This window comes from Callithrix jacchus, chromosome 13, assembly GCF_049354715.1.
Source record: "Callithrix jacchus isolate 240 chromosome 13, calJac240_pri, whole genome shotgun sequence".
NCBI lineage: Eukaryota > Metazoa > Chordata > Mammalia > Primates > Cebidae > Callithrix > Callithrix jacchus.
Genome location: NC_133514.1, coordinates 11,332,677 through 11,359,033, shown reverse-complemented (window position 1 = coordinate 11,359,033; position 26,357 = coordinate 11,332,677). Strand labels below are relative to the sequence as shown.

The 26,357-nt window shown below is 51.9% G+C and overlaps 2 protein-coding genes across 5 annotated transcripts in view; one reads left to right on the top strand and one right to left on the bottom strand.

Moving 5' to 3' along the window:
* The window catches only part of RP1L1 (RP1 like 1), a 76,974-nt gene extending 72,389 nt beyond the window's left edge, over positions 1–4,585 (bottom strand). For both annotated transcript variants that reach the window (XM_054243683.2, XM_054243681.2), the window contains exon 1: positions 3,927–4,585. The gene's annotated coding sequence lies outside the window, so the exon portion shown is untranslated. The remainder of the gene's footprint in view (positions 1–3,926) is intronic.
* Positions 1–25,067, top strand: part of C13H8orf74 (chromosome 13 C8orf74 homolog) — a 28,375-nt gene extending 3,308 nt beyond the window's left edge. For 2 of the 3 annotated variants that reach the window (XM_035269880.3, XM_035269881.3), the window contains exons 3-4: positions 21,798–22,204; positions 24,695–25,066. In XM_035269880.3, the coding sequence (XP_035125771.2) occupies positions 21,798–22,204; positions 24,695–24,931 (644 nt within the window). In that variant the 3' untranslated portion in view covers positions 24,932–25,066. Of the gene's footprint in view, positions 1–21,797; positions 22,205–24,694 lie in introns of all 3 variants that reach the window. The other variant, XM_035269879.3, reaches the window with a different exon arrangement.
* Positions 25,068–26,357: the final 1,290 nt, after the last annotated feature.

Here is a 26,357-nt window from a genome sequence, read left to right as displayed (position 1 = left end):
GCACCTGGTTGGATGCAGCGAGAAGCCAGCATCCTCCTGTGACGGTTCCAACAAAGACTCATGGCCTGAATTTCATCAAGAGAAAGCAACAAATGAGGAGCACTGCTCAAAGTAGCTCTTCTGCAAGCTTCAGACACACAACAGCCATGATGGCCAAGGAAAGACAGATAAACCTTTCCAAACTGAAAGAGGCTAAGACATGTGATCAAACATGACCTGTGGCCTGTCCAGGTCTTCTTGCTATGAATGAGGTTATTGGGAGAAGTGTGGAAACCAGAGTGAGGTCTGGGGACCAAAAGGTAGTGACATATCCAGGGTGAGTGTCTAGATTGGATGGTCGTGATGATGAATGTCCTTGCTTTAGGAGATGCATGTGAAAGGATGCTGGGGTGGGGCATCGGGTGGACTGGGAAGAGTTTCTTTCTACTATCGTTGCAACTCTTCTGTATTTAATTTATTTTGATTTGAAATTGTTTTCCAAAAAAGTATAACAAGACTTTTTAAAACTGTGGCACATCAGAGGTCTTCCTCTGGCTTTCTGGTGAGAATCTCAGGAGCTGCCACGCATGCAGGCTGTACAATGCCCTATCTCTCATACACAAGGGCCTGTCCTCAAGGCACCCAGAAGTGACCACTCAGTCCTGATTTATGGAAGCTCTAAGTCACTGGCACTCAGTCATTGGCAACACTCAATGTCCTTTGCTAATCTCACCATTTTTTGACCATCCCCAAGGCCAGGACCATGTCCACCCCTCACATCCCCTTGATTTGTCCACTGCTTTCAAGTCTTGTATTCTGCAATCTATCTACCAAACTGTGAATGCTTTTTCAGACACATAGAATGGCCCATGGCACCTCTGTCTGAAGGCATCCAGTGCTCCCAGACTCAGGCACACCTGGGCCAGTCTTTCTTTAATCTAAGCTGCCATATTCTCTTCCATCTTCTCTTCTAATTCCCTTCTGCCAGCCTGGGCTTCCACCCAGTGGTCCCAGCCTAAAGGCTACAGTGAGACATGGCATCGCTCATGGGCTAGATTCAGAGATCCTTGGGACATCTCATCTCACTCCTGCCATCCCTGGCCCCACCAATGGGAGCCTTCAGGGCATCCCTCACTGCTCACAGCCACATGTGGGTACCAGAGTTCAACCCTGGTGTCTGAGCTCTGCAGGGGCTCGTGGCCAGAACAAACACAGACAACCAGGAAGAGGAATGTCAGCCCAAAGCAGGTGGGAAGCGGACTCTTTCAAGTCCCCATTGGGGCCTCCATAGGCTGAGCCCTTGGAAAACAGTCGACAATTATGCAAACCCAACTTCAGTCCAAGATTAGATCACCCTGGAGCTTTCGGCACTTCTGGTTGGAGCATGCCTTACCAACACAGCACAGCTATGTCTCTCCAACTGACTCTCCAACTGAGTGCAAAGACGACTCCTCTCCCTGACTGCAGGGAGGCCCTGGATGCCAGCTAAGCAATCCCAGCCTCTGCTGAAACCCCCTAAGGGACAGAGAGCCCCTCCTCCTCTGGCACTTCATCCCTTACATGACCACTCTCATTATGAAGTTTTTCCTTGTGTCTAGCCTACAGCTGCTTTCTGCACCTCTTCAAAAATCTGTCTTCCAGATTTTCAGCAGTGTGTGGGTCCTGAACATATTTATTGGGTTTTTCATACAATGCTGCTAGTACCTCTTTCCATTTGGACTAGACATCCTGGTACCTTTTATTGTTCCTTTTAAAAATTCAAATATTTACTGAAATGCTAGCTACATACATTTATTTAGAGCTTCCATAAATCATATATATGCCATTTTATTTAACATATATTCATTATTTACCGTATTTTAGTCTTCAGATGCTGTATATGAGTAAAATGCACCTGTTTACTGCCACCCATACCATGCCATCTCTTTTTTCATTTTAATATGACATCATTCCCATAGACCCTGCCCCCCACCACCTCCTAACCTCTGCCCCCTCTCTTGCTACCCTCATCCAGGCGGCCTTGTTTGTCAGTATTATAAACATAGGGCATCTGGATTCAAACACAGCAATCAGCGAGGTGGTCAGGAATGTATCATCTCCCCTGTGCTGGTCATGATGCTCCTGTTTATATAGCCAATGGATGCACTGGCTTTATCAGCATCAGGTACATAGACTGGCATCAGGCTGGCAGTCCACTAAAGCCCCTAACCATTTCCCCATCCTGCCCTTGTGTGATGGCGATCACGAGCACAGGACTTCACAATCATCCCCACTGATGCTGTCCTGTTCAGACTGGCCTGCCTTTCCTTCCTCCTGAAACCTTCTCAGCCTTAATCCTGGGCCCTCCAGTTTACCAGGTCCTCTGCTCCCCTTCATACCATCTGAAAACATGTGAGGCATGGTGGCTAGCATGGACTAGAAACAAGCTCTTGGGTGGGCTTCCCTCACCTAAAATTGAACTGGCTGAAAACAGAACCATCAGGAGGCCTGGGGTCCAGAGGGAAAATTCAGATCCTACTTGGTCCCTCACCAGGTACGTGGTCTAGGGCAAGTCTCATCCATCTGAGCCTCTTTTGACACACCTAGAAAAATGGGGATGCGGGGATCACCCTCATCCTGGGACTGTTAGAAGGATCAAATGAGGCTGTGCCTTAAGGCCCACAGCATGGTGCTGTGGCACCTTTATTTTTAAAAGACACATGACCTGGAAACTCAAGGGAGCAGGATGTGATCCAGAAACTTGGTGTAATCAGGGTAACCTGTTTTGGCTCAGCTCTTGCAAGGATGAGGCCCAGTAGATGCGTTCCAGGGCCCTTTCTCCTCAGCCCCTGTACTGTCCCAGTGACGATGCACTGCAGGGGACCGGGCAGGGCCAGGAAGTTAAAAAAAAAAAAAAAAAAAAAAAAAAAAAGCAAACTGCACATTCATACCAGAAGTCAGGAGTGAGACGGGAGGCAAATGATACTGTCCCAGCTCCACCCTCTGGGGGGACTGACCCACCGGGAGAGCCAGCTCTTGAGAGCCGTGCCAGGCTGGCTGCAGTGCGGAGAGAGTAGGCAGCCGGGTGCAGCTGGAGCATCCCAGGGTGCAGAGCCTCACAAGACCCAGGCCTCCTGCACCTCAATCACCACGGTGCCGTTCAGGATGGTGCCTGATGTCCCTGAGCCAGGTGGCCCAGGTGGTGTCCTTGTCAGCAACTGTGTCCTCACCACTGTGCACAGGGACACTCGGGAGAACATGAACAAGCCCCACAGTCCCCCAGAGGCGGAGGGTTGAATTCCAGCTGCACCTCCTTCCGGGTCCTGCTCACGGACAAACGCTGCTGTCACCTCCAGGCCCAGGCTGAGCCCTGAATGGTTCTGGGGCCCCAGTTTTACCATTTCCTAGCTGTGGGACCTTGGCCATTCCCTCAACCTCTCTGTGCTTCAGGCCACTCATCTGTAAATTTAAGACAACAGCATCCGCTCCCCTAGGTTGTTGAGCTCGTGTGTGGCCCTGGAATGGTGGCCAGCATAGAGAGGCCCTGAACATGGGCGCTGGAGTCGGCCTTTATGTTACACCCGCTAGCAGGGGTCTCAGGCCCCCTCCTGGGTTCCACTGTCCGCCTGGAACTTTACGTCCTCTGCCTGCCCCTCCCAGACAGCTGCGGCCAGGGCAGCCCTACAGCACCACTCATGGAAACTGCAGGCTTTCCTGCCCCGGCTTTGCTCGGTGCTTTCTGCTCCAGTTCTGCCCAACCCCAGCCCTAACCCTGATCTTCTCTGGTGACATCCAAGTGGCACTGCCCAGGTTTGGACCATAGGCTCTGAGTCACCAGCCCTTATCTATCCTGCGTCCCCTCCTGTGCCCGCCAGCCCTGGGTCAACTCCCCTCCTGACTGAGCCCCTCCCCGTCCTTGGCTCGCACCACCCAGAGCTGATCTTGGCTCCTCCAGTGCGGGGCCTCACCGGCTTAGCTTCTCTCCGGCGCGGGGCCTCACGGGATTGGCTTCTCTCCGGCACTGGGTCTCACGGGTTTTTGGCATCTCTCCGGCGATGCACCTCGCGGACTTAGATTCTCTCCCGCGCCGGGTCTCACGGGCTTGGCTTCTCTCCCACGCGGGGCCTCGCGGGATTAGTTTCTCTCTGGCGCGGGGCCTCACGGGATTAGTTTCTCTCCTGCGCGGGGCCTCGCGGCCTTAGCTTTTCTCCCTTGCTGGGCCTCACGGGATTGGGATTGGCTTCTCTCCGGCGCGGGGCCTCACGGGCTTGGCTTCTCTCCCACGCGGGGCCTCACGGGCTTGGCTTCTCTCCCACGCGGGGCCTCACGGGCTTGGCTTCTCTCCCACGCGGGGCCTCACGGGCTTGGCTTCTCTCCCACGCGGGGCCTCACGGGCTTGGCTTCTCTCCAGCGCGGGGCCTCACGGGATTAGTTTCTCTCCGGTGCGGGGCCTCGCGGGATTAGTTTCTCTCTGGCGGGGCCTCGCGGCCTTAGCTTTTCTCCCGTGCTGGGTCTCATGGGCTTGGCTTCTCTCCGGAGCAGAGCCTCATGGATTAGTTTCTCTCCGGCACGGAGCCTCACGGGATTGGGATTGGCTTCTCTCCGGCGCGGGGCCTCACGGGATTGGCTTCTCTCCGGCGCGGGGCCTCATGGGATTACCTCCCCTTCCAGGTCATGGCCATAGCCTGGACACCTCACACCTTCATTTCTGCAGCTGTGTCCTCTCTGGGCCCCACCCTGGCGCCTTTCCTGTGATGACTGCCTCGTCGGTCCTTCTCACACCCTCTTTCACCAGCCCGTCCCCCTTCCCTCTCCACGCAGTCCGCAGTCCTCTCTGGAGTCCTCAGCTTGACAGTGAGGTAGGCCTGGTCTGGAAAGGCTGGAGCTGCTGGAGAGGGGTCTGCGCCCGGCACATCTTTGTTCCTTCTGACCCCCCAGTGCTGAGCAATGCACGTGGCACGGAGTAGGAGTTGAAGGAAGAAACATGAACAGTGATGCTCCTTCCAGACTGCACCTGTCGCTTGTGTGAGAGGCAGCAAGCAGCAGACTCTGCAGTCAAGAGGTCTCAGTTCAAATCCCACCACTGTCAGTTCACAGCCTTGAGAGCATTAGCTTCTCTCTCTGTGCCTGTTTCCTCCTCTGTAAAATGAGAGCAGTAACAGTTCCTACTCATAGGAAGGAGCAAAGGAATCGGACGTGCAGAACTCACAGCAGGGTGACCAGCACATCGCAAGTGCTCAATAAATGTTCACTACCACGTGCCTGGAGGCGACACAGGATGGACCCATCACAATTCAGGGCAAGAAGGAGCTGCACATGGGCCATCAGAGTGCTCATTGTCTACACCCTTTCTTGTCTTCCCTTCATCTTGCAGATGGGTTCAAGGCATGGGCCAGCAGAAGGGAAAACCAGGCCACCTCTGGCCTGGACTCTAACCGGCTGCCCACATCTATACCTGGCCCTGGCACAGAGGGGAGCCAGCCTTGCTGCCCACCAGACCAGGAGAGCGGGACACTGTTTGCTGCCCTCAGGAGGGGGTCAACGCAGTTGGGGGTGGGAAGAGCTGGTGCAGGTAGCAGGTCAGGTCCTTGGTGCATTCCAGCTCTTTCCCACCTTATATGCCACCCTGCCCTCCTCCTGGCAGTGTCCTGCATCCCAGAATGTGGGTGCAGGCAGCCAGGGTGGGGGCGGGGGTTCTGTGTCTGTTTTGGCTAAAATCCACACTGGGCTTTCGGTCATCTTGGAAGGTAGCTTCACCAGGGATGTTTTTGTTATTGTTGCTAATCCACAGCTAAAGGATGGTTGCGTTGTGTTTGCATTCTAGATAACAAAGTTGGCAGGCATGGTGAAGGAGGTAGTGTTTGCATGGCAGTGACTCGGAGCTCTGCCAGGACACAGCTGCCAGTGCAGTGTATCTCCCAACCCGATCAGACCTTGGTGCAGGGAGGGAAGGCGCCCTTTCTTCAAAAACTTCAGCTGGCTCTGGCCTGGCAAACACCTCTCCAAGATGTTTTGCTCTCCACACCAGGCCAGAAGGAGTCCTTTCCTTGTGCCTTCTTGGCCAGCCTCCTGGAAGCTCTGGGCAGATTACATCCAGCCATCTCCTCCAGGCCAAGGGTGAAGCCACCCGTACAGAGGAGCAGGAGTCTTTCAGCTTGGGATAGGACCAGTGGGAGAAAACAGCAGAAACTGGGCACAGTTTGCCTGCTTTATCTAAGACTGGGAGGCTTAGGATAGGAGAGGGATGCGGGTGCCTTGAGGAGCCTGCACAGGAGGCCGGGAAGGTGGGGACAGCCTCCCCTGCTTCAGGCCTCCCTTGGCAGGAAGCTGAGCCTGGAGGTCTGCCACCTGTGGCCACTTGCCACCTGCAGGACCTCCCCAGCCCACCACTCTGACCTCTGTGCTGCTCCACCCTTCATCCCCATCATGCATGGCAGGCACGACCTCTCTCTAAGACTCCATCAAGGCAGCTGAAAAAGGAAGAACTCTTGTATGCGGGCCAGGCCTCCAAATCCCAGGCCTGGCAGGAAGTGGGCCTTGTGACCGGTCAGCGGAGGCATAGGGCAGTCGGTTAAGGGCCTGGTGAAAGGTTTCATGGTCCTGGCATCTGCAGTTCCACCCACAGCCATTCCTGAGTCTAGAGGAAATGCTGCCCAGGTAGCCTAGGATGGGATGGCAGCCACCCACCGCCCACGGCAGCCTGGGCTGGCAGGAGGCAGTGACTCTCCCAAGCTCTTGGCATGACAGTTCTTGCCGGGACACTCATGGCCATGCCTAGGGTCTGCCCAGTGGCCCTGAAATACCCCACCCTCACATTGGGGAGCCTCCAGCCTCTCAAGACCAGCCAAGCGGAGAGAAGGTGCCACCATCTGCAGCCTGGGAAAGGCCTCCAGGGACCCTCCTTCCCAGCCAGAACCCCTCACTTCTCAGGCAAGACCTGGAGGAGCCTTTGGATGAGACTTCATGGTTGATTGATGGTGAAAGTCTCCACAGCGGTCCTAGATTGAAATCTTGGGGTGGGGGGGCATTTCTTGGGACAAACAGGCAGCTCTCCTTTTGTAGATGCCTCCCTGGGGTATTAGTTTACCAGAGCTGCCACAAAGAACCACACACAATGTGGCTTCAACAATAAGCATTTACTTTCTCATAGTTCTGGAGGCTGGAAGTCCAAGGTCAAGGTGCTGGCAGGGCGAATTTCTCCTGAAGCCTCTCTCCTTGTCTTGCGGATGGCCACCTTCTCCCCACATCCTCTCGTGGTCTCCCTCTGTGCAAGTGTGCCCCGGTGTCTCTGTGTGTGTCTACATTTTCTCTGCTTATGATGACAGCAGTCCTGTTAGATGGAGGTCAGCCCTAATGATCTCATTTGACCTTAATCACCTCTGTAAAGACCCTATTTCAAGGTACGTCCTGACGTACTGGGGTTAGGACTTCAATACGTAGAGTGCGAGCAGTGCTGCCCGTAACACTGAGTGAGGTCACCGCTCCTCGGGTGAGCCGGTGTCATAAGTAGGCCAGAAATCAAGACGGGGCTATAGAAACCTTCCCCTGCCTCCTGCAACAGACCGTTCATCCACAGAGGGAGGCCTTATGTGTCACATGCCTGGCCTTTCACACAGCTTCTGTCATTGTTGCTGCAGCCTGGCCTTGCAGGTGCCATTTGAAAGATGAAGACACTGAGTTCTGGAGAAGTTAGGTCACTTGCCCAAGGCTACATGTCAAGTGAGGGATGCCGGGATTTGAACCCAGGTCAGCACCCACCCCACCATGTGACTTTTTGTTTTGACCATGGGGACCTGTCCACCCATCCAGGGGTGCAGCAAATTCTGAGAAGCCAGCAGCCCAGGAGAGCCCCCACAGCAAGTGGGCAGGGGCTGCAGAGTGCAGATGGAATGACAGCTGGATAAGCCAGGTCAGACACCTGCTGCGTTCCTAACTGGGTCACCCAGAGCTGCTCACAGGAGAGGCTGGGATCCTGACCCCAGCAGGAGGGCTCCAAGATGGTGAGTGGCCCAGGCCCAGCTGGCAGGGTGAGTTGTGCCCATTGGCCAAGGTGCCCTGACCTGGATGTGCCATCTGTGTGTGGGCAGATGGAGTAGCCACATCTCAAGCTGGCAATGGCTCTGTGTCCCTTAGACGGTGGGACTGCCCAATCACTTCCATCTTCAAGGGACGATGACCATGACGATGACGAGGACCCCAAGTCAAGGCTCCCCTCACCAAGTTCGAGTCAGCTGCATGGCTTGGCCAAGACACACCAGCAGTGCCTCAGCTGTGGCTACAGGGACCGTCAATTCCATGGAAATCCCCACAGCTTCTGAGAGTTGAGAGGCACCCCAGAGGTCACCATATCCAACCCCCACCCAACACACATCCAGGAATCCGGTCTCTCCAGTGTCTAAGCACCTGAGGCTCTCAGCTGTCAGGCTGATGGGAAACGCCTCCTCACTTCTGAAGAGGAGACCTACTCTGCCAGTGAGCGGCCCATGCTTCTGGAAAGTTCTTCCTGCTGTTGCGCTGGAAGCTGCCTCTTTGAACCTTCCGCCAGCTGGTCCCTGTTCTGCCCCATTCTCCAGTAAGCACAGAGTGAGCCCAAATCACATATCATCTCACTTAATCTCCATGGCAGTCTTGGGTAGATGGGTACTGTTGTCCCCATTTCACTAACAACTGAAGTTCTGTCCCTTCTGCCAAAGCTCTTTCACGTGAATCATTCTAGCTTCCTCAGAAATGGGAGCAAGGATTGGTGAGGGGCGGAGTCTCCTAAGCGGACAAGGTAGGGAAACCATTGTGAACAAAGAAGGATGTGGGTGGACAAGAGCCCATGACAGTCTTTAAAACATATGATCCTGTGCTTGCCCTTTGAACCCTAGGCAAGTGACCAAAAAGGATGTCTTTAAAAGGACACTGAAATATTTCTAAGCCTAGTGTTTGAGTAGATTTCCCCTTAATAGGGCCACTGGTTTATAGTAGTCCCCTCTAGTCCACTGGGGATATACTTCAAAACCCCCAGGGGATGCCTGAAACTGGGGATAGTACCACATCTTAAAGCCACCACTCACAAATTTATTTTTCTCTCTTCACAGTTTCACAGATAGATTTTTTCTTATGTAGTTCTTAACAATCTCAGCATAAGATTTTCTTTCTTAAGAAATTGAAAACTCACCTTTTCACTGAAAAGAAGCAGTTGGCAGCTTCTGTTTGGCATATCCAAATTGCCAGCATCACTCCTGTTGTACTTTGGGGCTGTGATTAAGTCAAATGAGGGTGACTTGAGCACTGCAATACAGTGACAACAGTCCATCTGATAATGGAGATGGCTCCTAAGTGATCGACAGGAGGGTGGCGTCGACAGCATGGGTTCACTGAAGGGAGGAGTGATCCATGCTTCACGTGGGATGAAGCAGGATGATGCAGATTCCATCATGCCACTCAAAACAGTGCAACATCTAAAACTTATGAACTATTTATTTCCCGAATTTTCCACTTAATGTCTTTGGACTGCAGTTGACCACAGGTTACTAAAACCAAGGACACTGGAGCTGTAGTTAAGGGGAGACTACTGTATCTCATCAAACAAAGTGAAAAGACATAGTGGATGGGAAACAAGGATGGCGATTCCTCAAGAAGGTAACCATGGAATTGGCCTATGATTCAACAATTGCTCCTCTGGGTACTCACAGAAGCATTGAAAGTGGAGACTCGGACAGATGTTTGTACACCCATGCTCATAGAAACATTACTTACCATAGCCAAAAGTGGAAGCCACCCAAGTGGCCATGGATGGATGAATGGCTAGGCAGAATGTGGTCTATCCATACAATGCAACATCATTCAGCCTTACAAAGGAAGGCAATTCTGCCCCATGCTACAACTTGGAGGAACCTTGAAGACATTATGTTATGTGAAAGAATCCAGATACAAAAGAACAAATATGAGCCCATGTCTATGAGGAACCCAGAGTAGTCAAATTCATAGAGACAGGAAGTAGAATGGGAATTGCCGAGGGCCAGGAGGAGGGGGAGTAGGGAGTTACTGTTTGATGGATATGGAGTTCCAGTTTGGGATGATGAAAAAGTTCTGGAGATGGATAGTGGTGATGGTTGAAAAGAATGTGAATGTTCTTAATGCCACAGAACTATACATTTAAAAATAGGTAACTTGGTCAATTTTATGTTAGGTATATTTGCAATTGAAAAATGAAATTTAAATCTAAGAAATCCTAGTGGACATGTTCTAGTGCTGTATATTTCATATAGCTTCCACTCACTGCTAAAAAATGGCTGTGGTATACTCTCCTTGGAGTTGGAGGATCTGATTCGAGACCTGATTTTGCTACTGAATAGCAATAGACAAGCCACATGCGTGCTCTAAACCTCCATTTCTTTGTCTGTTAAATGGTGTCAAATGCCTATTTCATAGGTTGGATGTGATAATTAAATAAGTTGATGGATAACTGAAATGCTTTAAAACTGTAAAATAACACACTAATGTAGTGGTATTATTTCCTGAGAGCTTAGCCCTGGGCAGCAAGCACATGTCCAGAACTTTCTGGGAAGATCTTAAGTTTTCATTTTCTGCCCTGTTGTTCTCATAAGCACCCACACGCTTTTCAGTACAAGAAAAGGTCTAGACTTGGGTCCATGACCACCCTGACCGGGCCTATCTTGTCTGGCCTTGGAAGCTAAGCAGAGTCGGGCCTGGTTAGTATTTGGATGGGAGAGCACCCTGGAATAATTGGTGCTGTAGGCTTTAACCATTAACTAATTCAGTGAAGTAATAGTAATAAAAAGAGAATCTTGATTGGGGTTTGGGAAGTCTGGCCCATCTAGCATGTTCTTGCCACAGAGGCACCCACAATAGTGGGGAGAAAGAGGATACAGCACAATGGACTGTTGAGTTATACAGTAAGTTTTGGCCTCTTCCCCTGCCCTCTGCATCCCATAACTGGGGACCCGGCCCACTCCCAGCTGTCCTGTCCCCTCCACTGTTTGAGTGGCCAGGAAAGAGGCCTCCATTAGTCTTCAGGTGGGGCCCCATGCCCACTCATCCCACCATGGTAAATAAAATCACCAGGCAACCACCAAGAAGGGATTGGATTGAAGAAATTGAAGAAATCCAATTTCCAGGGCTATTGCCCTAGAGCCATGCTTCACTCTCTACCAGACCAGTTTGAGTCCAGGAGACCACACAGCACACCAGGGAGTAGGAACATCAGCAGAGTCCTGATGATGGCTATAACAGCGATGATGGCATTATTTATTGAGTGCTTACTGTGTACCAGGTGCTATGGAAAGCTCCATGTATGCATGCTGCCCTTTAACCTTACGAGGTGGACAGTTTTATTGCCTCTATTTTACAGACAGGAACTCTGCTGCCCATGTCTCTTAAACTCTGCAATCAATATATGCAATCGTTTTTATTAAAAGTCTTGCATAATAGAAATAGATTGCGTTACAGCCTGGTGTGGTGGCTCATGCCTGTAATTCCAGCATTTTGGGAGGCCAAGGCAGATGGATCACCTGAGGTCAGGAGTTCAAGACTAGCCTGACCAACGTGGTGGAACCCCATTGCTACTAAAAATGTAGCCATTTGGGAAGCTGAGACAAAAGAATCGCTTGAATCCAGGAGTTGGAAGTTGCAGGGAGCCGAAATCGTGCCACTGCAATCCAGCCTGGGTGGCACAGCGAGACTCCATCTCAAAAAGGAAATAGATTGCATTAGAAAAATAGCTTCCAGTGTGGAAAGATTCTGCTTTTAAATACCGATTTGTAAATCTATTGACTTTTCTGTGACTTTTGTCATCATTGCACAAATTAGGAATCACTTATTTTTCTGGGTCACCATCTTTTCAAAGTAAGTCTTTAATTATAGCATACACATAGAAAAATGCATAATTTATAAATGTTCATCTTGATATTTCTCAGAAAGTATGCCCACCTGTTTAACAGCATCCAGAACTAGAAAGTAGAACTGAAACATTATCAGCAACCAGGCCAGGAGCAGTGGCTCACACCCGTAATCCCAACACTTTGGGAGGCTGAGGTGGGTGGATCACCTGAGATCAGGAGTTCGAGCCTGGCCAATATGACGAAATGCTGTCTCTACTAAAAATACAAAAAATTAGCCAGGCATGGTTGCGCGCACCTGTAGTCCCAGCTGCTTGGGAGGTTGAGGCAGGAGAATCAGTTGAACCGGGAAGGTGGAGGCTGCAGTGAGCCAAGATCGTGCCACTGCACTCCAGCCTAGGCAGCAGAGCAAGACTCTGTCTCCAAAAAAAAAAAAAGATCATTATCAGCAACCAAAAGCCCCTTTCTGACTCTTTCCAGATACTACTACTGACTTCTAACACTGTAGCTGTGCTAGTTTTTGAACTTTAATAAATTGAATATAAAAGACAAAGAACACTGATGCCCAGAGAGGCAAAATAACTTGTGCAAGCGATGAAGTCAGGCAGCCCAATGTGAGCCCACGTCTGCAGGAATTCCAGTCTGCTCTTACCAGACACACCCCACTGCCCCTAACAGGAACTGAGCTTCAGGGAATGGCCCCAGCATCAGTGCCATCTTCAGTATAGGAGAGTGCCCTAGATTCAATGATGGCGGCCATGTGACCGTGAATAGTAGCTGAGAACGGAACACACAACTATTGAATCCTTGCTGCCAAAGTCGCCAGGCAGAAGGACAATGCATCTCCAGCCAGCATGATCCTCCTCTGGCCAGTCCAGGCCCATCCTGATGAGGTCAGTAGGCATGCAGCTGCTACTCCTCCCCATGGGAGCATCAGACCCAACCAGCCTACCCTCTCTCCTCTCCCTGCAGTTCACCATGTGGCTTTGGAAAGGGGTCATCCCGAAGGGACCACTTGTGCTGCAGTAGGAACTGGAGAGGCCAGCAGCCCAAGGACCCCAGGCCACAGAAAAGGTCTCAAGCAAGGGTGGCGAGCTATCAGGGCTCTCCCTGACAATCCTGTCCCCAGGCCGTGGTCAGCAGTGCAGCCACAAAGGCAACTCCCAAGAACAGCACCCAGTCTCCTGCCTCGGCTCTTCCTTTGCCTTCCCTGGGCAGACAGTGCCCCAGCCCACCTTTCGCAGACATGTCTGACCTACCAAAAAGCACCAGGACCAGGGCAATGAAAAGAAATAGACACCAACCCCCTTCCCCACACAGGGAGTGGTGATGGGGAGGGCAGCTCCACTACCAGGTCCTGACCCCCGCACCTGGGCTGGAGCTCAGGTCCTGACTTTGCCACAGGTTAGCTTTAGGCAAGTCTCATCCTTCTTTTGGGCCTCAGTTTCCCCATTTGTAGAGAAAAATGATTGGACAAGTTCAACATTTCTCCTTGGTCCAGAGAGATGTGCTCCTTGGTTGGGAGAGACTATGTGCTCTGAATAGATTCGAGAAACACTGCAAAAGCTAGATGCCTTTTGGTGATCTGCTAAGTTCATTTGCATATTGGGTTGTGCTTATTAGCATATTAAGGCTCTATTTAATCTTCTTGGATCCAACATATCTTAAAGGTCTCTCTGGCTATGAAACATTCATTTTGATGTACAGGTGACCCTTGAACAACATGAGATTTAGGGCCACCAACCTCCTGTGCAGTCGAAAATCCATGTATAACTTTGGACTCTTCAAGAATGTACTTACTAACAGCCTACTGTTGACCAGAAGCCTTCCTGATAATATAAACAGTCGATTCACATGTTTTGTATGTAATATGATTATGTACTATGTTCTTACAATAAAGTAGGCTCAAGAAAAGAAAGTCATTAAGAAAATCATAAAGGAAGAGAAAATACATTTAATCTTCATGAAGGAGAAGTGGATTATCATCAGGGTCACCATTCTCGTCATCTTCTTACTGAACAGGCTGAGGAGGAGGAGGAGGAGGAAGAGGAAGGGGTGGTCTTGCGTTTTGGGAGTGGCACAGGAAGAAAATCTATGTGTAAGTGGACCCGAAGGAGCATCTGGAAGCTGAAAGTTAAAATTCAGCTCAGGGACTCCTTCCTCATGCAGTTCCGACCCACGTTGTTCCCGGGTCAACTGTAGTAGCCATTGCAAAACGTCCTTTGGAAAATGTGACCAATGGGGTTGGAGGTCCCTTGCAGTGCCCACCTCCAAGGATCTACAACAAGACCCCAAAGCTGCTTGGTGCTGGATAGCCTGGGGTTTGAATTCCAGCTGAGGCACTTACCAGCTGAGTGGCCTTGAGCAAATCCTTCAGCCTCTTTAAGGCTCAGTTTCTCTCCTGGGTGAAGAGGGGTTGGGGCCTGTGCCAGCCTAAGGGTGCTGGGAGCTGGGAGGCCGAGTGACCCAGGACATGCATGGCACAAGGCAGTGGGAGCTCCCTAACTGAGGGGAGCATGCCTGGGTGATACAGTCCCTGGTACCCAGGGTGAAGGAGTTTAGCAGAGTCTCCCCAGGAGCACAAAGGGGGCAGGGGCAATGTAGAGGGGTGAAGAATGCGTTGGGTGGAGATGGCAGCCCTTGCTTTTTTCTGCTTCCCACCATACTGGGCCAGCCCTGGTAGGCACTCAGGTGCTGGGAGAGGCGAGCAGTGCCAGGCTCTAGCCTGACTTGGTTCCTGCCCCTGGGAGGCAAGATGGGGGAACCAAACTGGTTTTTCGGGGCACCTGGGGCCTCCCGCCCAGGCCCACCCAGAGGAGCAGCCCTCCCCATTTCCAGCCCCACAGGGATGTGGAGCATCTCCCTCCTCCCACCCTTTGCCCAGTCCAGACTCCAGATGTGAGGGGTCAAGGAAGCCACCTGGAGCCCCCCCGGTGCTTTCTGCCCTGATGTCGGATCGTCCCGTGCTGACATCTGCCAGCACGCCCATCCCCCGCCCTTCCCCTCCTCATTCCTCTCCTCCTCCACTCCCGATGCTCTCCTCACAGGTGCTGGCCTCCAGGGGGTTGGGGACCATCTTCAGGAAGTTCCCAGCAGCCAATGCAAATGAAGGCCACTCCCTGTTATTGAAGAGCAACTTGCAGGCACAGATCTGTCCACCCGGCAGCCAGCGGCTTCTCCCTGAGACTTAATCCCTCCACTTTCTGAGTCACCAGGAACTTCTCAACCCGAGGCCTGGGGAGTGTGGTCTGAGGCCAAGAAAGTGTCGCATGAGCTGGCTTCCAACAAGCGTTGCTGAAACCCAGAACCAGCCAAGAGCGTCTGGGGGCTGAAAGTTAGGATTCAGCCCAGGGGCTCCTTCCCTGTTGACCCAGGACTAGGTCTGCACTTGGTTTGTATGACCTCGTAGGTAGAGGCCGCAGGCATGGCTATCACAGGGCAGTGGCCAGGATTGCAAGCCGCCAAGACACCCCCACACGGCTACTGAGCACTTTCACACTGAGCCTCTCGGACTTCTCCGTTCAGATCCAGACTCTGTGTGGCTGCTGGGGGCTAAACAGATGGGTCCACGAGCTGGCCTTGACCGAGGAGGCAGACACAGCCACCCACAGCTGCAGGATGCAGGTGGCCCCACCCCATGCTCCATCAGGTCAGGCCAGGCTGGAGGAGGAGCAGGGCACCTTCCAGCAAGTTCAGAGAAGGTGCTATGAGTCACCTGATGAGACTCACACACCATCACCTCCACACAGGCTGGGAGTCCAGCTTGCCGATGAGAAATGATGGCCTCATGCCCGGCCACCCTCTGGGATCCCTCGATGGGCCGCCCCTGCTGTCCTCCACGTGGCCACTGCCTTCCCTCTGGGGTGGCCCCAACCTCTCACGTCTGGCCTCGGTACCACTCTGCCGGCTTCCAAACTCTGAGGAATTTGATTATTCTCTCTATGTAAGCTATCCTTGGAGGTACTGGTGTTCCGTGGTGAAGTCAGCTCTTTCACACAGCACACAGGACTATCATGAATGACCCTGTCCAAACTGACCACAAACGCTTGGTCCCTCAGCTCAGTCCCCAGAATCCAGCTTTGCCTCCCGGACAGCTGGGTGTGGCCCTGCTTACCTCCAGCCTTCACCACTGCTGGTCCCTCTGCTTGGGTGGCTTTCCCACTGACCTCTGGACCCCAGGCTGGTGCCCCCAACATGGGGCATGTGCAGATCTCCTGACATCTCAGAGCTCCCGTCCTCTCTCCCTGTGTCCCTGTGGGGAAGTTCCTGCTAAATGATGGCAGCCCTCGTGGTAGAGGAGTCCTGCATGCTCTGATGTCCTGCTCTGAGTGAAAGGACAGGAAGAGACACAGGGCATGTGGGGCCCGGGGTCTTTGTTGTCCTGAGGGCAGCCAAGAGCTTCTGGCTGGTGAAGCTGGACCTGGACCCTGCCCTAGGCTGATACCCCCGATGCCTTGGCCCTTCCTTCCAACACAGCTTGTTCCTCCAGAATTGGCTTCCAGAAACCTGGCTCCGCTCACCCCCTGTCTTCCGCCTGCTGGAAACCCTTTTGCCATGTTCAGGTGGGCCTGGCCTTTGGGGCCTGTTCTGCCAGCCCAGCAGCCTCCAGCCATAGGCAACATCCCCCAGTGCCTGGCATCAGGGGAGACTTACTCTGGTGAAAGACTCCATGGTGGGGTAGGGAGATGGGCCTCTGCAAGATGGTGGCCCTGGGGGTGGGACCCCCGCAAGGCAGGGCATCCTAGGGGCTTGCAGGGCCTGGCCTGCCCAGCCTCATCTCCCGCCAGCTGGCTCCCCACCCACAGATGTCCATCCTGCTTACTGCCTTTCTCCCCTGCCTTTTGTTCCCTCAGTGGGCCGTGCTTGCTTCAACCACAGGGGCTTTGCACAAGCTGCACTCCCTCCTGCCTCGCTCTTCACCGCCTCTTTGCCCAGTAAACCCCTCTGAGCAAGTCCATCCCAGCTCCTTTACTGCCTCCTCAGGGAAGCCTTTCCTGACCTTCTTCCTGTCATGTGCTCTGCCAACCCCACACAGCCCTGTGCAGAGCTAGGTATCTGTGTTTCCTCCCTCCACCACCTCCCTGGAACCTGGAAGACCTCTTGGCACATGGAAAGTCCCGAATAAGTATTTGTGGACAGAATGAATGAACAGTTCTGCATTGACATATTAAAGCTGGTTCATTCACTCTCTAGACTTTGGGCCTCTCCTATGCACAACTCACAGTGCTGGGGGCTGAGAATACAAAGGTAGCCATCATTTGTTCAACTGTCGCTGAGACTGGAAGTGCTCTGAGGGCAGGGGTCATGTCAGAGGTCAGCATCCCACCATATGGTATTCTCTCTGTTAGTGGGCCCACTGTCCCTCAAACATTCCCATAAGAACCTGGGGGTTTTGCAGGTTTCTGTCTTGCACGCCCTACATCCAAGGATAGCCAGGTCCTCACACTCATATCTGCTCCTTCTGTGCACTGCCCAGAAGACAGAGCCCTGGCTTCTGAGTGTGGTGTTCAAGGCCTTCGGGTCTGCCTTCCACCCACCTCTCCATGCAGCTCTTTCCATCATCTGCCTCCACCTTTAGGTGCCAACGACAACAAGCCTCGCCCTGCTGTCACCCAGGCCAGGTTGCTGCCTGCTCCTTGCTGTCACTCAGCTGGGCTGTGAAGTGGCCCCACCTCTGGGCCTGGCTCAGCCTTCCCTGGGATGCAGGTCACACATTGCCTTCTCTAGGAGGACCCGGTCCTGAAGTCCTTGCTCTTCTTCACCCAACTCTGTTCCCCTTTACTATATACTGCCATTTTCTGCTTGTGTCTCTCCTGGAAGCACCTGAGAGCAGGAGATATGGCTTGTTGTCATAGTATTGCCAGAATCTCGCATAGTGCTAAGTAAAATTAATAGGCAGTAACAATTTATAGGTTCAGTCACCATTTGACAAACTAATCTTGGGTGAATGGAAGGATAAATGTGTAAACAAAAAAGTATCTAAGACAGGTCTCAATCAATTTAGAAGGTTATTTTTCCAAGGTTAATGACATACCTGGGAGAAAGGTCTGGTCTTTCTCCAAAGATAATTTTGAGGGCTGCAATATTTAAAGGGGAAAGTGGGCTGGAGGAGAAAGAAGGAGGATATGGTAATCCACATGTTACAAGAGAAAAGGAGCAGGTGGTAAATAATCAATTATGTATTCCTCCCTTGCTCAGTCAATTGGGACTTTGCATAGGATAAGGTGAACATAGAATAGCTGCCTGTGGAGATATTTGACCTTTTATTCTATCTGCTTAGGAATAAAAGGAAAGGCAGTTTCTCATATTACTCAACTTTCAGCTTAATTTTTTTCTTTTGGTATAATGAATTGGGTTCCCAAGTTTTTATTTTCCTTTCACAAATGGATGGAAGGATGGGTGAATAGATGGATGGATAGATTGAAGAATTAATGGATGGATGAATAGGTAAATGGATAAACAAATGAGTGGAAAAATAGATGGATGAAAAAATGTATGAATGAATCGATAGAAGGATGGATGAATGAATGGATGGGTGGATAAATGGATGGATGGACAGATAGATAAATGGATGGATGGATGGATGGACGGATAGATAGATAAATGGATGGATGGATGGATGGATAAGTGGATGGGTGGATGGATGGATGGATGGAAGAATGAATGAAAGAATGGATAGATGCATGGTTGGATGGATAAATAGAAGAAAGGATAGATGGATGCGATGGTTGGATGGATGAATGGATAGATGGGTATATGGATGGATGGATGAGTGGATGGAGGAATGAATGGATGAATGAAAGGATGGATGGATGCATGGGTGGAAGGATAAGTAGAAGAATGGATGAATAAAAAGATGGACAGAGATTGAGGAAGGAATTAATAGAGGGAAGGCAGGATGGAAGGGAAGAGGGGAAAGAAGACACTTTTTTCTGCAAAGGTAGAAGTAAACTATTTCTACAGCATTCATTGATGGCTGGCTTGTATTAGGCTCTGTACAAAGCTGGACATCTTACCCCATAAGGCCCTTCCAACAAGGCTGTGAAGTCAAATCACTATTCTAAATTTTACTTGTGAGAGAAAAAGGCCCAAGTATCATATCTAAGAGGGACAGAGTATCACAGTCCTCCAAACCCAGTACCTTCCCAAGGGGAGCATAACCCTTGGGCTCTGAGCCTGCTGGTTTGCCATGAAAGAAAGGGGAAGTATAGCCTCCAGCCTGGATTCTGCGTGATGGAGCTGTCCCTCCTTCCCTCCGCCAGGAGACTGAGATTGCCAGAATCTGAGCATCACTCCCAGCACATCCTAACATGGCTCCAAGTGGATTGGTACCGCTTTTGCTAATATTTTCCCAAGACCATGGGGTCTCCACCCTCTGGGTACTTTGGGGAGATTCAAGGCGAATATTTCCATACAAAGAAAGACAGCCTCAATGACCAGCCAAGAGGAAACATGCAGGGAATGAGGGGTGGGAGGACTTTAAAACAACCTCGTGGGCAAGGCTGAGACAGTCCCTGCTGAAGGGGCATGGAGCACTCTAGCTGGGGGTGGGGAAACTCCACAGGGCCCCATGGAGGGCTCACACAGAGGAAGAGAAAATGAAGGGGGTCTGTGAACAAGCCAGGTCCTCTACCTCGGGCAAAAGTTCAGCTCCTTGCCTATAGCATGATACCTTCATTGTTAGCAGAAGGAACTATGAAATTCTCCGAAGCTCATGATCTGGTGGACGCCTGGCCCAAGCCCTTGCTCTTCAGAAGGAACACTGAGTCAGAGAGCAGGAGAGGCTCGGTCAAGTCCACAGTGCACTTCCAGGACAGTGTCTATGAGAACCCAGATCTCCATGCCAGGACCATGCTCTTCTGCTGCCCTTGACTTGCCTGTCTCTCTGCCTGGTGTCTGCTCATCTGCTCAGCAGGGCAGGCATGTAATTCGGCCACAACCCTTCATGAACCCCCTCCTCTGTCAAGTCCCAAGCAGATGCTGGGATTGCCCAGCCTCTAACCAGTGTGCTGAGTACCTGAAAGAGTTGTGAGCAGGAGTGAAGGGGAGAGGAGGAGAGAAGTGGGGAGACAGGTCATGCCCCGAGGAGCACTGCCCGTAGTGCTACCCTCAGAGCCAATCCTTCGCACAAATGGGATCAAGAATATTTTCCCATTGTGTCTATGGCACAAACCACCAGCACAGCAAGTTGTCTGGGCATCAATCACCTTCTGCTCCACTCTTTTGTTTTTTTTTGAGACAGAGTTTTGCTTTTGCTGCCCAGGCTGGAGTACAATGCATGATCTCAGCTCACCTCAGCCTCCCGAGTAGCTGAGATTACAGGCATGCGCCACAATGTCCAGCTCATTTTGTATTTTTAGTTCCTCCATGTTGGTCAGGCTGGTCTCAAACTCCCAACCTCAGGTGATTCACCTGCCTTGGCCTCCCAAAGTGTTGGGATTTTTTTCTTTGTTTTAGACAGAGTCTTACTCTGTTGCCCTGGCTGGTCTCAAACTCCCAAGCTCAGGTGATTCTCCTGCCTTGGCCTCCCAAAGTGTTGGAATTTTTTTCTTTGTTTTAGACGGAGTCTTACTCTGTTGCCCAGGCTGGAGTGCAGTGGCATGGTCTTGGCTCACTGCAACCTCCTCTCACAAGCTATTCTCCTGCCTCAGCCTCCTGAGTAGTTGGGATTACTGGCACCTGCCACCACACCCAGATAATATTTGTATTTTTCATAGAGACAGGGTTTTGTCATGTTGGCCAGGCTGGTCTCAAACTTCTGACCTCAAGTGATCCACCCACCTCAGCCTCCCAAAATGGTGGGATTTCAGGTGTGAGCCACCATGCCCACCACTTCCTACTTCACTCTTATCAGAATTCCTTTTCTACATCCTCATCTCCTTCCTAAAGAGTTAAAAGTGTTAGGCCGAGCACGGTGGCTCACGCCTGTAATCCCAGCACTTTGGGAGGCCGAGGCGGGTGGATCACGAGGTCAAGAGATCGAGACCATCCTGGTCAACATGGTGAAACCCCGTCTCTACTAAAAATACAAAAAATTAGCTGGGCATGGTGGCGCGTGCCTGTAATCCCAGCTACTCAGGAGGCTGAGGCAGGAGAATTGCCTGAACCCAGGAGGCGGAGGTTGCAGTGAGCCGAGATCGCGCCATTGCACTCCAGCCTGGGTAACAAGAGTGAAACTCCATCTCAAAAAAAAAAAAGTTAGAAATGAAACAAAATAAAGCACAGCTAAAGTAACAGGTGTGCTTTATCTTGAACCACCACACCTGCCTAGTATTTTGTCTTTTAAAATAAGTTTTAAAAGACAAAATACTGGCCAGGTGTGTTGGTTCACTCCTGTAATCCCCGCACTTTGGGAGGCCAAGGTGGAAGGATTGCTTGAGCTCAAGAGTTTGAAAACAAAAATTATGGTAATGATTATGTGATTATACTGAGATCATATCATATTTATATGATTATACTGGGATAATCATGTAAGGAAAAAATGGGATAAGTGTAAGTTACTGCAGGTAAAAAAAGGAATGTGGTACACTGCATAGCTTTCCAGAGCTAATCACGGTAGCAAGAATGGCAGTTAGAGCCAGCACAGTGGCTCACGACTGTAATTCCAGCACTTTCAGAAGCTGAGGCAGGAGGACTGCTTCAGCTCAGAAGTTCAGCCTGGGCAAAAGAACGATAATCTCATCTCTACAAAAAATAAAAAATATTAGGTTTGTAGCATGTGCCTGTAATCCCAGCTACTCAGGAGGCTGAGGCAGGGGGATATCTTGAGCCTGGAAGCTGGTGGCTGTGGTGAGCTATGATTGCACCACTGCACTCCAGCCTGGGTGACAGAGTGAGACCCTATCTCAAAAATAAATAAAAATACATATTTTAAAAAATGCAGTGGGACATGGGCTCTGTGACCAGGCTGTCTATGTGCAGAGCCCCACGTCCTCTGCCTGGCAGGGCAGCTCTGTCCCACTCCCACTCTTTACCTGGCTCCTGTGCCCACAGGCTGCTCCGTTACTGAGGCTGTGATGATCCTGGGAAACAAGCTCAGAGATTACAAGGGCCATTTCAACACTACCCGCCTGCTGGCCCTCTGTGACTACTTCCACCACACCTTCATCCACCACTACAAACTCTACCAGTATGTCCTGGGCCAGGAGCAGCAGGTCGACCTGACCGTTGCCCACCTGGAGGTGTGCGTGCCACCCCAGCCCCTCCCACTGGCCGAGGGCATGGACAGGGACTTGTGGACCCACAAGCAGCAGGTGGCTGCGCTGACCGAGGCTGAGGCACAGAAACGCACCGACATGCTGCTCCTGAAAGAAGCACTGCTCCTGGAGAAGAAGAACTCGCTGCAGAAGGCGTTCACCTCTGCCATGCCAGCGCAGCCCAGCCGGGTCCTGGAAAGACAGGTGAGGCTCTGCCTACTTGCCAAGGGTGGGCACCTAGACCTGCAAGGACATCAGTCTGGGCTGGAGTCACTGCAGATGGGAGCACCTCGTTGGCACACATGGGAGGGGGAAAGAAGCAGGGAGGAATCTAGAGTCTAGCCATGGGCTTTGAGTGCACCTCGTCATGCAATATCCCTGCAAGGAAGAAATTCATGTCCCTATTTTAGTGATGAGACCACTGAGGCTCAGAGAACTTATCAACTTGCAAGGTCACCAAGCTAGCATGTGGTAGAGTTCACATTCAGACTGAGACCTGGCTGACCCTGCACTCTAAGCTCCTTCCTCTGTGTCATTTATCAGTGACAGATTCCACCAAGAGAGTCAGGAAAAAGACCCCAGCCTTAGAACTGCAGCAGATTCTCCAGAGCGGGCATGTACCCAGGCTGGGGGAGAAGATGGAGGAAGCAGGGACAGGGGGACAGCTTCTGGAGGATCATGTGACTAGGGAGACAAAGGGTGGAGCTGGGGCCCAGGGAAGACGTGGGAGGATCTAAACCCCAGACTTTGGACTGCTCTCTTGGAGGGTCTGCCAGACCACTGGGGCTCTAGCTGCCAGCATTTCCCATGACCAGCTCTCCAATGACTGTGATGAGCCCGGTCCCAGAGCAGCTGACTTCCTGAGGGCCTGGCCAAGCCTCCATCGGTTTCTTAGCTACACACAGGCATTGAAGCCATCATTGTTGAATCATCTTTGAACATGCCTTGAGAGACAAGTGTGTGCATGTGTGTGTATGTGTGTGTGCGTGTGTTTCAGGCATTGGAGTGTGGGAGTCGCAGGGCCTGTGAGTCCCAAGGGGCTTTGGTTTCTGAATCATCAGCTGAAGAGCAAATGGCCCTAGGAAGTATTTCTTTAGGGACACACACACACAAACGAAAATCTCTAAAGAACAATGAACACATTAGCCTGGATGGTGCTCATCTAAGTAAAGTTAAGTCTCCAGACAAATAGTACATTGAGGGGCCGTGTAATCTTAGCTCATGAAGACATTCAACAAAACCCATGCAACAGTCTGTGTCTCTGGCCCCTGCCAGGGACCTTGCTCTAGCACACAGGGCGGCAGGGTAGAGGCGGGGTCGGTGGCCACAGTGGGAGAGATTGGCCCCTAATGCCCTGCATGTCCCACAGCTCTTCCTACCTGCTACTCTCAGCTCCATGTCCAGCCTCCAGCACGGCACTGCTGGCCCCTGCCTGGTGGAGCTGGTGAGCTAGAGCCCCCCCATGCCATGTGCCCCAGCCATGTACCTGAGATGGGGCACTCAAAGCCATAGAATAAACACAGCCCATTCTCGCCAGGTGTGGTGGCTCACACTGGTAATCCCAGCACTTTGGGAGGCCAAGGCGGGCAGATCACCTGAGGTTGGCTGTTCAAGACCAGCCTGACCAACATAGAGAAACCCCACCTTTACTGAAAATACAAAAGTAGCCGGGTGTGGTGGCACATGCCTGTAATCCCAGCTATTCTGGAGGCTAAGGCAGGAGAATCACTTGAATCAGGGAGGCGGAGGTTGCAGTAAGCTGAAATAGCGCCACTGCACTCCAGACTGGGCAAAAAGAGCGAAACTCTGTCTCAAAATAATAATAATAATGTTGTGGAAGAACATTATTTTCTACAAAAACAACCGAGGAGATATTCTGGGGCAATGTACAATTTTGCATACATTTTAAGTGAAATACGAGATCTCAAATAAATGCACTACAGATAACCAATGGCTCCCAGCGTCTCCCCCAATAACAGCTCCTCTGCTGTGTGGTCGCTCCGGCAGGGAGCCTGGAGAAACGCAGCTACGTGGTCCATGTCTCCAGGCTCTGTGGGCCACGATGGAGTTGAGCAACAGGGTTTCCTGTTCAACATGGTGGCTGGACGGTGGCTGCATTTCCATTCCTTTTCTGGGTGGCTGGGTGGAGGATAAGCCCATTCTCTGAAGCAATTTCCCCGTCCCCTCCCATGAAGTTGCCACTGGAACTTTGAGAGGTGAGAATGAGGATGATGAGGGACGGGGCATCCAGATGGAGCCTGCATTGCCCAGGGAGTAGAATCTCTAGGAAATATGGCACTGGCCAATGGGCCCAGGACAAATGACACACTCAAACAGCATGGCCACCACTCTAAGCCAGAAAAGAAAAAGGAGGGAATGACTATTGGAACCCAAGAAGAGAGCTTTAGTTATAGGCAAGGGCTGAAGGACAGAAGGGTGACCATCGGTAGTGGGCCCCCCGCCATGGCCAGCCCACAGCTGGTCAGAAGATGGGACCTCCCCCATCCTCAGACCTCCCGCCCCTAGTTGGCTGAAGCCAACCAGAAGCCAGAGGTCAAGGCAGCCATGGCACATGGTCAGGGTGAGAAGGGTGGACAGTGGACACATCCTCGGACCCACAACAGGGTCTGAGTTGAGAACCAGATCCCACGAGGCTCCCCAGCCCCGCTCACTGGTCCTCCCCATTCCTTACAGGAGTTGGAGAGCCTCGTCCGCCAGGCCGTCCACATCCAGATGGCATTCCTGCAGGAGCTGCTGCAGTGCCAGATCCAGAACACTTTCGCCATCTTGGACCTGAAGCTTCAGAAGAAGACTCTGAACCTCAACACCCCCGCCCCTTTTCCGCCCCCCATCACCAGCCACGCAGGCCAGGAGGAAGCTCTGAAGCCCCACAAAGTGAGTAAAGGAAAGAAAGCGAAGGCAAGGAAGTAGAAGGCCCCCACCGCCACCCAAGACTGACTGGGGACCAGCCATCCACAGCCGTGAGTTGTGCGGCACCGTCAGCTCAGCACCCACAGAGACTTCTTACAATGAAAAAGAAACAAACCCATGCTGTCTGGTCTCTGTCTTGGAAACCACCTGCAACCACCTAAAATCCCATCCAGACAATTTCCCTTGAGTGACAGGAGAGGGTTACGCACCTCTGCTAAGCACAGAGCTTTACTCTGGGGGCGCTGGTCATGTGCTGACGAGCCTGAGCTCAGCTGAAGATGGAGCCACCCAAGGGTACAAGCAGGTAATAGTGAGGGTGCCCCACACACCAGTGAAGCCCTCCAGGGAACCCCGTACTATGTGACGAGAATCTATCCTGGGATTCTTCTTCCTGCCTCTTCCACCACAGGCTTCACCGCATGCAGCCCAGCCCGCAGCTCTCCCACAATAGGACGCAGAGCCATGTGCCCTCCAGAAAATTCCTTCTCCCAGGAGCATCTGCACTGTCTGGACTCAGGCAGGGGGCAGGTGCTGTCCCAGAGGTTGGAGACCTGGCCTGGAGCCCTCTCTGCTGTGGATCTGCTGTGTGACACTGCATGCGTCCCTTTCACCTCTGGGCCCCGGCTCTCTCTCCTGCCGAGTAGGGGTGCTGTAGGGTGGTGTCTCAGGTCCCTCTCTCACTAAGATGTACTAGGAGAAAGACAAGGTGACATTTGCTCTTCCCACGTGTCAAGGGTTTCAGGGTTCAAGGAGCACAAGAACCTACTCAAAGTCACACACAGCAGAGTGCAGAAGGCCTCCTGCTTCCGTGCTGTTTCCTGGGGGTGTTGTGCCTCTCATGGAAACAGCGGCAAAAGTCCTGGAGCTGTGGGTTTGACAGGTGACTGTGGCCCTCAAAATCAGGACAGTGAGGGGGTCACCATGTGCTGCCTCTTCCCAAGCCAGAAACCACCTCTGCCCTGTTCTGCCATCTGCCTGCTACATCCCTTGTGCCCAATGGGGCAGGCCCATGTCATTAACTCATTCCACTGGTCTCTCCTTTGCCACCTACTTTCTAGTTTGTGCCACCAGAGGTGCACTTGGTGTTCGTGTTTCCAGGCAGAGTTGGCTGCCTTTGGTGGCTGGGGGGCACTTAGCGAGGGGTGCCCTGTAGAAGGAGCAGAACAGCCCTCTGCAGCACTGGCAGAGAAGTCCAGGATGCAGGAGCCCCCAACGGGGAAGGCAGCCTCGCTGGGAGCTGCAACCCAGACTCTCCTCCCATCTCACCCTCTTGCCACAGCCAGATGTGTTGATCCCCAAGAAGCCTGATGAACTTCCTAACACCTCTTGGGACAGAGGAAGGAGGTTCTGGGAGTTTAGGTTTTTTATTCCTTCCTTCCCCTTTTGTTCCATAAACACTTTTGAACAACTGCATCTACTGTATGGA